Here is a 14,598-nt window from a genome sequence, read left to right on the forward strand (position 1 = left end):
TACCTTAAAAAGTTTCCCTTTTATTTTAGATAAAGTAGATTAAAAATACTTTGTCATAGTTTAATTTGCATTCCTAAAACCAGTCATTGCACAAGTCTGAATATGCAAATGAGCAGTTATGAGAGGGTTATGAGGAGCTTAACCAGCTGCTGCACGTGGTCCATTGAAACTGGAATTGTTTTACCAAAATGTTGGGGAAAAAAATGAGGGAAAAGAGGACTAAAATCACATTTTATGTTTGCAAGTCATGGGTGGGTGGGTACACTGGGTTCAGTTATAACAAATCCACATTATGTAATTTCATGCAGCAGTTTGTTTAGATGAAGGTCTGATAAATTCAATCTGGATACCTGCCTGAACAGAAAAGCAAATTTTCCACAATTATTGTCCAATATATGGGCATGCATGTTAGGTAAAGGACCAGGGATGAGGCAGATGGTAGCTACAGTAAACGCAAAGATTGACATGTAAATCGGACATTTTCTTGTTCCATATTTAAAAAGGTGTTTTGTTGATCCTGACAGCATAAATTATGATGGATAATTTACTTTTTAATTTTCTAAGAGTAAGCAGTCATTTCAGCCGTGTTGGTCTCTCATCTCGTAACCTAATCTGCTCCAAAGCAGATAAGGTAAGAAGTAAGCCATCTCCTTGAAACTAAAAATCCAGAGCTCAACCACAAGTTATCTCACTAAGCTACTTAATCCTGCTTTTTTAGTTCAGCACCCAGAATCCAGCAGGCAGTAAACAAGCCGCCCGTTTCACCGCCATCCCGTCAGGGGAATTCATGGTGTTTGTCAGGTCCATTTAGATCATTTCATCTCTGATTTTTCCTGGAGCCGTGACATTTGGGAACGTGTGTTTTTCTGTGCATCATTCTGACTTGGAGATGTTTCTGCTACATATTGAGCAGCATCTTGATCAAAACTGGCATCTAGAGGGTTAAGTTCTAAATCACAATATGCATAAAAAAAACTAAATATATTTATTTTGTAATTAAATTGTAGTTTCTAGTCCAAGTTGCAGATTGGTAGTTTAGCCACAACATAACTTTTTATCTTAACCAGGATCATAAATATCTAATGCAGTTTAAGTAAATAGCTTGGATACATCTACAGATTAAAAATGAAAAAGCAGTTGTGTTCAAGCATTTGTCTCGTACTCTTATATATAATACATATAATGAGCAAGTCATTCCTTATTTATCCCTTAAGAGAAGTAAGAAACATTTTAGATAAGTGTTTTCATGGTTATTGGTAATTAATGAGTAATATAATATTTAATATTAAATAATATAAAGTCTAATTAGATTGATGATGGATAGATACTAAACTGGATAAATAAGTAGTATGATAAATAATGTTATTAGTGAGGGGGAATAAATTAGTTGTTTAAATATGATGAATCACATCATTTTTGTGTTTAATTCTGATCAATAACTTTATTAAAGTCGGAGTTAAATAATTCAGACGCGATGTATTTAAAAAAAAAAAAAAAAAAAAACTCTTTAAGAACAGAAATTCAGCAACTTTTGTTCTGAAGACACTTATTCCTAAAAAGAAATTAGTTAATGTAACATAATATTGAATGTAATGCAATATAATTTGACATGATGTAACATAATGTGATGTAATGCACACGTAATATAATATTATGAAACAGTCAGCTGTGTGTGTGTCTGTGTGTGTGTGTGTGTGTGTGTGTCTTTGGAGCAAGTAACATTTATTTATAAAAAATTGAACCAGAATTTGTTTTGTTACGGCCAAGCTTTATATTTGTGAACACACCTTTATATTCTACTACGTGACAACGTTTCCTTAAGTAGTTGTTCACTGATGTGTTTGTGTCAGCGGTTGATAAGCGACGCTTCCTGATGCCGTCTGAAGGATCACAGATCACAGTGGTCCCTCCTGACGTTGTATCCTGGTTATTTAACCTCTGAAAACTTCCCTAAATTCTTCCTTTAATAGAATTACCTGCTGAAATGTGAAAAATGTTTCATGTAATTCAGTTTATTTGTATCAGTGATGGTTATTTACAGACCGAGTAAACAAGTCTGGTACTAGTCCCGTTGATGAGAACTAATTCAACTGGATCGCACAGATTATTGGCTGATTGATAAAACTCAATCATGCTGAATCTCCAGTTTGTTTGTTTTTTCCTCAAATATTTACTAAAGTCTAAAAGATTCAAATTTAGATGAATATTAAGATTTTATTACGTTTTCACTCGTTTGTCCTGGAAATAAACAATATGAATAGTAGATTAAAGGCTTTAAGAATAAGAAAGTGTGTACATTAATGTGCGTGCTTTGCAGAAAAGTATTAAAATCCAGCTCAGAACAACTTTACGGCACCGCAAGTCAGAAACCAACTTCAGTGTCGTCTCTACAAAGAGCATTAACCTTCTGTGACCCGGCTTTGTCTTTTCCATCCCAGCAGGCCAACGAGGCGTTGCATCACCAGCACCAGATCGCTGGGAACAGCCTTTTGCCTTTGCTCAATTCTGGGACAGAACCACCTGATCAGAAACCAGTGCTGCCCATTCCCTTGGACCAGAAACCACCTGTAAGCGCTGCTGAACTTCTAAAGGACAATGTGGCCAACGTGGCAGGAGGAGGAGGGGCTCTGGTCGCTGTGGTCAAAAAGGAGCCCAAGTCAAAGACGCCCTTCATATGCGGTTACTGCAGCAAAGCTTTCCGAGACAGCTACCACTTGCGACGGCACGAGTCCTGCCACACTGGCATTAAGATGGTATCGCGGCCTAAAAAGACACAAATGGCCCCCACCATGGTGCCGTTAATATCCACGGTTACGCGGGAGAACAATGGAAATCCTTCATACATTACTACAGTGGCGGGCCTCTTGTCCACAGCCACCACGTCAACGTCTACAGGCACCGGCGTCATGACCTCGGTGCAGCACCAGCATCAGCATCAGCAAAGCGTCCCTAAGAAACCGCCCAAGCCAGTGAAAAAGAATCACGGCTGCGACATGTGCGGTAAGGCCTTCAGAGACGTGTATCACCTCAACCGCCACAAACTGTCCCACTCGGATGAGAAGCCATTTGAGTGTCCCATCTGCCACCAAAGGTTCAAGAGGAAGGATCGCATGACGTATCACGTCCGCTCCCACGACGGAGGAGTTCACAAGCCTTACATCTGCTCCGTCTGTGGGAAGGGCTTCTCCAGGTACGGGAACTTCTAGCACTTTAAAAAAAGCAACAACACGCCAAAAGTATGTAAAGCTGGCCCACAGAACCAGTTAGAGGCATGATGGAGGTATCACTCTGATCAGAATTTGTCAAACTAACTCTGGAACTGGGTGAAGGGGGATGAAATGCAGTGAAACGGCTGGATTTTATGTTCACCTAACAGGACAAAGCCAAGCGGAACATGCTGTATCAGATGGATGTTATTAATGCGTACAGCAGCCGTTGGGGGGGTTTATAGATGGAAAACTTACTGTGGAGTAGAGCTGGGCGATGTGACCAAAATCTCATATCTCGTATATATAGCTTATTTTATATCCCCATAACGATATAACACAGTTATGTGTCAGATGTGCAACAGCAGCAGTGATCTCCTTCCATCTGTGGGAACTATGGCTGTATGATGTTTCAGGGGTTAAAGCCTGTTGCAGCATTTACATCTGGAGTTTATTATGAGCTTTCGCCTCCACTCGACGCTGCTTTTGCTCGTTGATTTTATTCTTTATTCTGTATTCTTTATCCTGATTCTCACGCAGGTGATAAAATAAGTTAGTTGTGTCGGAGTCCGTTGTTGGGACGGTGAGCGAGTCTGTTGTCAGTTCCACGTCGGCCTTTTTTCTGTCCAAACTGCATCCATGTGACAGAAATTTCCTCTTTTTGGAACAAGCTCATCAGTTTGGGTTGTCTGGTCATATTTTAGTGAATTATCCTGCTCTGAAACACGTCTGCTATATCTTCCTCCATGTTTGTTTATATATTGCAACGTGCATGCTGTAAAGCGCATCTTGACATAAAATACTGCAGTAAAGCACCTTATTGTTTCATGAAACAATAGACATTTTCTATCGTCCAAACGTTATATATAGTCCTATCACCCAGCCCTACTGTGGACCAGATATATCACAGGACTACTTTTACCAAACCCTTGATGATGTAATTGGACCATTTTTGTTGAAGGTAAATTGCATAAACCTTCCATTACCGAGCCGTAATCAGTCTCTTTTGTCCGTCCCCCTGCAGACCTGATCACCTCAGCTGTCACGTCAAGCACGTCCACTCCTCAGAGAGGCCGTTTAAGTGCCAAGTAACGGTAAGTCACGCTAACTGCTTCTACCTACACACTATGTTCATGTTTGCTCCAACTAGAACAAATGTGCTATGATCCGAGCTGCTTCTCATAAGCTGATTCTGAGCTTGCTGAGAAGTTCCCACCATGCTGCTTTCTCAGTACAGAGCTGTCCTCGGTGGAAATGAGAGGCGATCTCTTCATCGTGAGATGGATGCAGTGTGGTTATGTTAGCATAAACCAGGAAGCAGCAGTCCTAACATGCAGCATAAAGACATCAGGTGCACCTGCATCCTGGCTGAACTACTAAACGCAAAGCAGTTATGTGGGAGTGTAAGAAGAGGAGGAGGAGAGCGGCGTCTGCTTTGGAGCTTCTGCTGATTTCTCCTCATGAACAAGATGTTGTGAAAGCAGAGACTCTGCTGATCACAGAGACGTCGTCTCTTCACTGAGGGACTAAATCTCACGTCTTGCTTTTGATGTTTTGTGCTGAAAAGTTTTGTGGCCGCTCTAAAAAACTCTCTTCTCCTCTGACTCTTTGTTGGAAATGAATCGTGAAGTTTCCATGGAGATAAAGGAGCTTTTATAGTGAAGTATTCACAACGTCTTTCTGGATCTTCATGCTGTTTCTCGGGTGAATTTGGGGGTCCATCCCTGGATCCTCCTGACTCTGAACATTGATAATTACATAAAACTCGCTTTTGCCGTCTGGACACTTGAGGGAGACGAACAGGAAGTCCAGGCAACAAATAATAAACAACATGAGTACAGAGACGCCTACAGGCTGCCGTGGAGCGGGAGATTTATTCACCTGGTTGGACGGCTAGTGGAAACATTCTGGTTTTCATGGAGATGACAACAGACTTGACTCCATGTGGAAGATGTTTAAAAACCAAAATAAAATCTAATAGTGATCCTACAAATAGGTGTGCAGCTCCGTTCCAGCCCAGGTTAGAGGAGAAACACAGCTGGTTGTTGTTCAGGAAAAGTGTGTTAGTAGTAATGCTGAAGATTCAATGTGAAAAATAGGTTGGATTTATTTCGATTTATTTATTTTGTTCGCCCTGAATAAAAACTAGAGGAGATAAATGTCGTTGGTTACTTTAATTAATGGAGTAGAAAGTAGTATAAAAGGTTGCAGTGAGTAAGAAAAAAAAACAAACATTTAAAGTGGAAAAATATGCATTGAAAATCCTGATAATTGTTTAGTAATTGAATGAAACTGTAATCGGATGGTGAGAAGAAGGGTGGCAGGTCCCTACAGAACGGGGGGATTAAAGTGCAGAGAACACAAACATCATGACAGAAGTCGGTCACTGACATATACGAAGGGAAAAATATTTACATTATTTACATTAAGGTTATTTGCACTCTGGATGCGTCTTTGCAGCATCTGCTGGAGGTTCTCCTGACCTGCTGCGCCTCCTTTCAGGGCTGCTGCACCCCACCTTGTTCCACCTGCCTTCCTGGCTGTTTCCCCTCCATAAACTCCATTTAAAGTTCCTCAGGGTGCTCCTCTTGGAGCTCTGGGTGGACAGAAATGGCCACTTATCCTCTGTTCCTCTAAATATTAAAACTAACTTTGATCAGAATTCAGTTTTCCAGAAAACAGCGGCAAGTTTTAAGAGATTCTTTGATAAAGTTTAAATTTCGGGAGAGCCAGACTGTCTGGTTTGTTTTTAATCCGTTCAGCATCTGTATTTCGTGCGGCAACAAGGTAAAATGAAATGTAAGCAAATGTCTGGACCCTGAAGGTGTTCCTGAGTTCAGGCGTGGTGCTGAAAAGCTCAAGTCTTCATGACTCGCCACACAAGCGTTCATATTTAAGGTGATTTTAAGTGACAGAAACCCCATTTCTTTACACCGTTGCAGTTCCTGCCTCCTGCCAGAAGGGGGTGCTGCAACCTTCAGCACCTCCCCACACACTCCACCACTCCTGCTCCGGTGTTATGCAGTGAAACAGAGCTGTGTTTAAATGTTTGGGGAAATGTTTTGTGTGATTAGGAGACTTCAGGCGTCTCTCTGCTCGTCTCTCTCAGGCATGCACCTCTGCCTTCGCCACCAAAGACCGCCTGCGCTCTCACATGATCAGGCACGAGGGCAAAGTGACCTGCAACATCTGCGGCAAAATGCTAAGCGCTGCCTACATCACGAGTCACCTCAAGACGCACGGCCAGGCCAGCTTCAGCAACCCCTGCAACAACAAAGGTACGTCACATTTTCCTTCCCATTTGGGTCGGACAACTTAACTAAAATGGTCAGAAAACAGCTCAGGAGACATTATTAGTATGTTGATATTTACCTGCCACCATCCCGTTGATTCAGCAGGAGGGGAACTCACAAAAGTTATCATCAATTCAATCGATTCAGTTTTAAGTGTGACGCTCCAAGTCACATCAAGCCAATTCATAAAATTGTCGTCTAACGCTGCAGCTGTCACATAGTACTCACGCCGTCAACCTTTTATGATTTGACGTAAATGTGCCGAATGTTGGAGTTTAGCTTAGATAACAGACCTGAAATAAAAACCGTCTCCCTTGGCGCTATGCAGCCCCCATCACTCAGGCTCTCTTCTGTCTGGTCCATCAGCTGTAGTTCGAGGGTTTTCTTCAGACTTTAATGCCTCAGGAGGCTGAAACCAGCTTCCTGCAGTAAGAACTGCACTCCGAGCAGCTCCGTCCTTCTCATCGCTGGTGCTGGGGGTCCTGTGGGCCCCTGACAACCTTTACCTGAACATAAGGCTTCAGATCGGTTCACTATCATTGTTCCATTTAAATAAATAGTTGTTGGAGTGAGACTGTCTGCAGTTTGTAGATTTGTAGGAGTGATTTACACCATAAACTACATTAAATGCTTAAATATTAGTGTTTTGTGGTAGTGTTAGCAGGTTTAAGCTGTAAGACTGGTTCGGTTTGAGGAAAGTGTGAAACTATATTTTCCAACAGATTCATGGTGTTTCTATGAAAACAATCAAGTGAAAATGACCAATAATACTTTATATCACGGCTACTTAATTAGATATTCAGATGGGCCAGATTTTTAAGTCAGAAAATGATCTGAAACGGTAAATAAAGTCAGGGAAAATGATCAGTAAAAACAAATAAATAAAAAAAGACATTTACATTTTGAAAAATAAGTAGTTTATTAATTTTTCTATTTTAAGTTCAGTCCCACAAGACAAGGGTAAATGCACAAAATAAAATAATGAACTTTTAACATAAAAAAAGTCATATCAAACTAAACTTCTCCATGTGGTTCCTCCTCACATTATAATCTTTAAACACTGCCACACACTCATTGCATGTTAAACACATCAGTTTGGCGCTCGAATGTGACGGCAAAATAAACAAATACTTATAAGTCCAGGCGGTGTAAATATATTTAGTCAATTTTGCGTTTTAGGACAGAGAGACATGCTTGCTAGCGCTACGCTTACAACTTCACAACACAACAACACAGACTGGGGTTCATGTTGCTCGGCAACCAGGTGTTGCATTCATGGTCTGCACAGCTGTAGGATTGTAGGCTACTTAATCAGCGAAGGAATGACTGACGGTTCTTTATGAACATCTTTATTGTTTTACATAAGCTGGGCCACATAGAAGTTGGTTCTGGGCCGCATGTGGCCCGCGGGCCGCCGTTTGAGCAGGCCTTTATATGCTCGACATGAACGTTTCTTCTTTCAGTGTACGCTGTATGTGCTCACATGCAGGAGATTTTAACCTAAAGTACAACCCATAAGTATCATTAACTGTTTTCCTCACAGTTAACCCATTAAGACCTGAGGTGGTCTTCAATACAATCGTTCTAAACATAGTTTAAAAACAACCTGCTGTAAACCTGTTAAATCTCTCAGGAATAAAAGCATTTCTTTCATGTGATAATACCAGTTGGAGCTTCATCATACATGGTCGTAAGGCTTCGTAACGCTTGTTACATCCTCCAGAGAAGACAGAAATTTGTTTTTGCTCTCGAGGTCGCAAGAAGAAAAACATTCTTGTTTGTCGGGTGCATTCATCTTCCGAAAAGTTTCGTCGGCAGCAGGGCGGATTGTGCGCATGGTTTCGTCTGTTTATTTTAATACCACGTGTTGTAAAAATGTTTGTACTTTTTACCACCTCGATCCGCTGTTTTATCAAAACAATCTGTTTTACCTGCAACAGTAAAAACACTGAAGCAGCAACTTCCCGCTTCATGCTTTTCCGTGTTAACCACCCCCACCTCAAACGTCCAACCAATCGCACGATATTTCTCAAAAATAACCTTCTGCCAGCCTGATGTGTCGAGAGCTGTCTTCAGTGGAAAAAAAATGATGCCATTTTCTTCTCAGGCCCTCGAGAACAAGAAAAACGTTTGCGCTTTACGTGGAGGACGTAACACGCTTAAGTCACCTTTACATGTGGGTCGTACCGATGTGGGTGGTATCCTCCTAAAACAGTTCCAGAAACCAGAAACCCCTCTGCAATATTCTCCTCTTGCTGTTCACTCTTCTAGTTTATTGTTGCTTCATTGATTGAATTTTCTCACATTAAGAAAGGGGGGAAAAAAACAAGACTTATTGATCATTATTTACAGCGTTATCGACCAGTAGAAGATCCATACACAGCACAACACAGCAGCTGCTCTTCAGGCTTGTCACCAGCCTGGAATCCCAATCCTCAACAGGAGTTAAAGATCAACCAATGTGGTTGGGTTGGACAGTCTAGTACAGGGATGTTCTTCCCCGGACCTCTTGAGCCAGTGCATGATGGCTAGGATCTACATTTAGAGTTTGCCTTTTGCAAAACATTGGACTAAAACTAATGGGTCATGTGGGGAACTTGACTGTGTAGCATCAGGGGAGCATGTACACACTGGCCAAACACGTGGAGCCCACCTAAACTTACCTCTTAATAGTTCGGGTGGGTTAAGTTTGTTTCTTTAATCCTCGAGGTGGTCTGAGATGATCCATTCTCTGTGAGAAGAATGTTGCCATCCTGGAGGATGAAGGTTTTTTTGTTCCAAATTAGTATTTTCTTCTACCTAAATTTGATAAACACCACATTTTTCCAGGGCTGAGTGTCTAGTCGTGTGATGGGTCTAAAGAAATCTGCTGTTTTCTCAAAACAATCCGTTTAAACGTCGGAGACTCTCTGCTTTTCCGTGTTAACCACGCCCACCTCAAATGCCCAACCAATCACACGATACTTCTCAGAGCCAACTTCTTCAACTTCTGCCAGCCTGATGTGTCGAGCTGTCTTCAGTCGCGCCAGCGAGAACAAATGACGCCATTTACTTCTCAGGGCCTCGAGAACAAGAAAAACGTTCTCGCTTCTCGTGGAGGACGTAACACGCGGAGGTCAGTTCTTCCATTAGTGGGCAGTGCTGAGTTCACAGCTTCGTTTTGACACCAGTTGCGAGTGGTCATGCACCATTCCAAAGTTGTTTACAAACTGTCCAAAAACACCAAAAGAACCAAAACACAAAGTTTATTTGGTGGTTTCCGCATCGTCTTCTGCTCCTCTTCTTCTCTGGTTTGTTCATTAATTGCATGTTTCCTGTACAACTCAACACTGCCCTCACACTGGTATTGCTCCATTTTCTGGTATTGCTCAAGCTAAAGCTTGTTCCATCCTCCACGAGAAGAACTTGTTCGGAGAAGAAGTTCTTGTTCTCAAGGCTGCAAGAACAAGAAAAAACTTTTTTCGTCAGGTCCATACATCCTCCAGGAGAAGCTCGTCTGCAGCGGGGAGGGATCACTGCGGGGGGGGCGATGTCTGCTTTTATGTGCAATGAACCCGGTTGTTACCTCCACCAAGGAGGTTATGTTTTCCCGGCTTCTTTGTGCTCAAGATAACTTAAAAGGTAACTGACAGATGTTTATGAAAACTTCAAGAGTTGTTGGAAATGTAATAATGAAGAACTGATTAAAGTTTGGTGGTGATCCGGATCGAGTGTTTTAATGCCACATGTAAAAATGTTCCTACTTTCTCACCACCTCGATCAGCTGTTTTATCAAAACAATTCATTTTACCGGCAACAGCAAAAACGCGGAAGCAGCAACTCCGCTTCATGCTTTTCTCTTGTTAACCACGCCCACCTCACATGTCCGACCAATCACACGATACTTCTCTGAGCCTCGCAAGAAAAAAGTTCTGCCAGCCCGATGTGTCAAGAACTGTCTTCAAACACGTCTGCGAGAACAAAATGACGTCATTTTCTTCTCAGAGCCTCGAGAACAAGAAAAAAAGTTCTCGCTTCTCGCCTAGGATGGAACAAGCTTTAGCCCCTTGAAAACTGGACATGACCGCCGCAGGAGACGGACAAAGCTGTCTGCTCTACAGTGAAAAATGACACCAACTGGGATTAAAGCAGAGAAATAATTGACCAAACACAAGTTTTCTTACTTTTTGTTTAAAGTTCAACAAAAAAAGCTTTTGGTTGAAATGAAGGTGCATGTTGCGTTGGGTCTTAATGGGGGAAATCTGCAGGTATGATGCTCTGAGTTGCTTAGCAACGTTTCTGGTAGAAACGCTGTGTACTCCAACATGGTGGAGCTGCTGCCCTGTGCTCATGTAACCACATATGTGTCTGTATTTCTGAATAGGCATAAGTGACTGGCAGTGGAACCACTCAGGGCCACAAAAAGGTAATCCCGTAGCGAGTAGCACCAACCTGTAGAAACTTCATTTATAGTCTGAAAAAAAAGAATATAAGAAAGTGGCCAGTTTTCTTTTTCCTTTGTTTTTTTTCCATTTTATGTAACATTAAGTGAAGGTTAAATTTCATGAAGCAGGATCAGTAGATTATGCAACGAAGCCACAAACTGGGCCGTCGTATTTCGGCTAGATGCACACTACCTTGTTTTTCTTTTTTTCTATCACATCTGTCATTTGTGTGTTTTTTTCCTTCAGCAGACTGACCGCTTGGTTTGTTCACATACTAACTCCATCAGTCGTGTAGTCAGAGGTCAGTGAGTTGATGAGACTAAACCCGGCGGCGTAGTGTGCATCCAGCCTTCAGTACAAACACAGTGGAAGATGTCCTTTTATGAAAATGGTTTAAAATGAAACTTTTGAATTCGTCGATCAGCAGGTTAGTCTATTGATCCTGCTTTTTGAATTTACCCCTCAGGTGAGTTGACGGTAGGAGAGATTTTAAATAACTCCTTCCAAGTCCTAATTGACAACTCGCACAAAGGTAGGTTTCCTTACAAATATTCCCACTGTAATCTACCATGAATGAATGATGCTTTGAGATTTTCTGTCGCCCAGCAACACGGCGAGACGCTCAGGAGGCTGCTGGCGTTCCTCCTGTTGGAGGCGTTCCACTTTTCTTCCGGTTTCCTCTACAGATTCGCTCTTTTTTTTTGTTTTGGTTTCTTTCTAACACAGATGCCAACAACGTTCACAACAACTCAACCACGACGACGTCGGTGACGGACACCGCCGCCATCACCTCGGCTTTGAACCGCAGCGGCAACGCCGGCAACGCCGTCACCATCACAGCTCAGATGAACATCGCCACCAGCACGGTCAACATCACGTCGCCGGTCAACCTGCAGCACCCCGTCACCATCACCGGCCCCGTCAACCTGGCATCCGTCAACATCCCCACAACGGCGCACATGAACATCGCCCACCCGGTAGCTATCAGCACCCCCATGCCCATGAACATCACGGGGCCGCTCAACATCGCCATGCGGCCAATGGATAGCATGCCTTTTCTATCGCAGGTTCTGCCATCTTCCCCCCCCTGGTAGAGCCGCACGCGCTCATGTAGCAGCTTGCAATGTTTGACCCGCCAAACATCAGATCAGCCGTTAGAGAGGAGAAACGCTCCCAAAGACACACGCAACCCGCACGCTCTTCTTTTCACCGTGTTTCTGTGCGTTCGGGCTTTTATCACGTAGGAAATGTATTGTAAGGAACTTGTTGAATTACTTGAAAGTAACTAAAGAGCCTCATTTCGTTCAAGCAGGAAGAAAAGCAAAACTAACCCGATGTGCTTGTTTCCATGGTGATCGTCTGGACGAAAGAAGGCGCTTTTTAAAACCACATTTCTCTTAATTCAGACACATATTCAACTTCCGGTTGTTTAAAAACCTTATGTAATGTCGCATACCGTACATACCGAAATCTTCAGTCAAGGACTGGAATTGGACCGTTGTCCCGTTTATCCTGAAGAACAGCAGCAGTCTGGAGCGCCAGCCAGTCAGACACCCGCTTGATTGGATGGATTTTTATCCTAGATGTTGTCAGGAAGGAAAACCACGTATGGATAAAAATAATCCAACCCAGATCCAGATGGGTGTGTTGTTCTCTTGCCACACACTGAATCTGCTGGATTTTATGACACAGATATGTTTCTCTGATGCCATCAGCTCCACGTAGCTTCACCTGGTTACAACAGAACCATCGCCGCATGTTTGACTGAGCGTCCCGCTCCATCAAAACGTATTCTAATGTTAACAGACCTTCTAAAGACTGAACCTCAGAGGAGACGAGCTCAGAGTTAAATGGTGCTTAAGTTAGGATTTAAACCCAGTGAATTAAATGTAATCTACGTATTTAATAACGTTATTCTTTTAGTTTCTCTGTTTACAGATCGTTAGGTTTGTTTGTTGTAAAGGCAGCTGTGTCCCGGTGGTTTATTTCATACTTTTGTAACCTACAAGCTCAAACCACACGCTTTACATGGTAATGAACTCTGCCTCGCTGTGTGTTAAACCAACCCGTTTGCAGGTCCGATTGAATAAACGATGGAGGAAAAAGCCTGTAAAACGTCACGTTTTCTCCTGCGTTTTGCGTTAAATGAACACATTTCAGTTCTTCTGTCGTCAACCTGAACGACTGCGGATGAAAAGGCAGTTTGAACATTTCCAGCTGCTACATGTTCACATTTTCTTTGTATTTATCCTGATTAGTTTTTTTTTTTTGTTTTTTTGTTTTTTTTTTTACAAACTTCCGTAGTGTATTGTACCTTAACAGATAGTTGAGATTGAGCCAGCGCTTTGCGACAGTGTTCAGACACACGAGATGCTGTAGGAACTTGAACCCGAGTGAAACCTTTCCTTTCCCCTCGACGTCTCACAGACCGCCTGAGAGGGGAGAGCCTTTTGTGATGTAGGCATTGCGCAACAGCTCCAGGAATGGAAACCAGTAGTTCGGAGTTGTCAATTACTTCTTTTTTTCCCCCTTTTTTGTTACTTTGCTGGACGTATCAGTATTGATTAGCTGGTGGATTTTAATGCCTTTTGTCTTTTTAAAAAAAGCTTCCATTGTGGGGGAGGCTGGCTCCATCGGCCTCCCCCCCCTCTGTTAGCGTGTCTGCTACACGCTACAGAAGTTTATCTGTATGTATTTATATCAGGACATGACTGGTGGAGGAGAAAACGGCTCCTGAACGCGTGTCCTCTAGGTTACATTTTTCTTTTCAGACGTTTTAGATTTTAGGCATCATGACTGAGTTGGGAAACACACGGCTCGGAGACCTCCACCGTTTGACATAGGAGTGGTCTGAAAAATAACTAGTGTGGCTTGTAAGGTTGTTAAAATCCTCTCACTGTCATTTAGACTCAGGAAGGTTACTGAGAATAGTCTTTTTAAAAGATTTTTCCTTTTTGTTTTGTAAATATGAAACACTATTTTATTGCCTTTACCTTCGGGAGAGCACACTCCTCCTGGCTTAAACCACAGGCTAGCAATGCAATGCCATCCGTCCTGCAGAGGACAGGAAAAACAAGCAGACTAAACAAGGCCAGTCTCACTTCTTTTTCCTTATTGATGCCATTGTTTTTTCCTAAAAAGGGCCAAAAAGAGCAACAGTTTGATGGAGCAGGTGTAATCTGTGGTGCTCAGAGCCGGCGACGCTGGCTAGCATCGCAGATCCCGCCTGTCAGCACAGTAAAGTTACTGTAACTTGTAGTTTTATAGTGTCAAATTATAGAATATTTTCTGTTCTTTTAGTTTTTTTCCCCTCACATTTCATCTCTGCTGCAGGACTGCGACTGTGAGGAGAAAATTCACTCCTTCACACACACCCTGGACTTACCTGAAAAAGCAGGAAGCTGCTACATGTGGGTGGATTGGAAAGTCATTGTTGAAGGAATTTCAAGCTCAGTTTTTTTTCTAGTTTTCAGCTGAAAATTGTGTTTTTACTTGTTAAGCAGCAAGTGACTTTTCTTCCACCAGATATCTGAGTACCACAGTTTGTACGTGCTTTGCAAAATTATTCTACCACTTTCCACCTTTTTGTCCTTTAAATTTGATCACCTTTTTAAAGCAATAAGTCTCCAAGTTTGTCTGTCAGTTTGCTGCATGTAGAGCAAGGATGTCAAACAC

The 14,598-nt window shown here is 42.3% G+C and overlaps 1 protein-coding gene across 1 annotated transcript in view; it reads left to right on the forward strand.

The window, feature by feature from the left end:
• Positions 1–12,296, forward strand: part of LOC306760629 (vascular endothelial zinc finger 1-like) — a 13,327-nt gene extending 1,031 nt beyond the window's left edge. Inside the window, exons 2-7 of the mRNA XM_079246572.1 lie at positions 2,439–3,190; positions 4,231–4,300; positions 6,316–6,484; positions 10,863–10,904; positions 11,390–11,455; positions 11,650–12,296. Of these exons, the coding sequence (XP_079102698.1) occupies positions 2,439–3,190; positions 4,231–4,300; positions 6,316–6,484; positions 10,863–10,904; positions 11,390–11,455; positions 11,650–12,017 (1,467 nt within the window). The 3' untranslated portion in view covers positions 12,018–12,296. The remainder of the gene's footprint in view (positions 1–2,438; positions 3,191–4,230; positions 4,301–6,315; positions 6,485–10,862; positions 10,905–11,389; positions 11,456–11,649) is intronic.
• Positions 12,297–14,598: the final 2,302 nt, after the last annotated feature.

This window comes from Telmatherina bonti (genome assembly GCF_933228915.1).
Source record: "Telmatherina bonti genome assembly, chromosome: 9".
Taxonomy (NCBI): Eukaryota; Metazoa; Chordata; class Actinopteri; order Atheriniformes; family Telmatherinidae; genus Telmatherina; species Telmatherina bonti.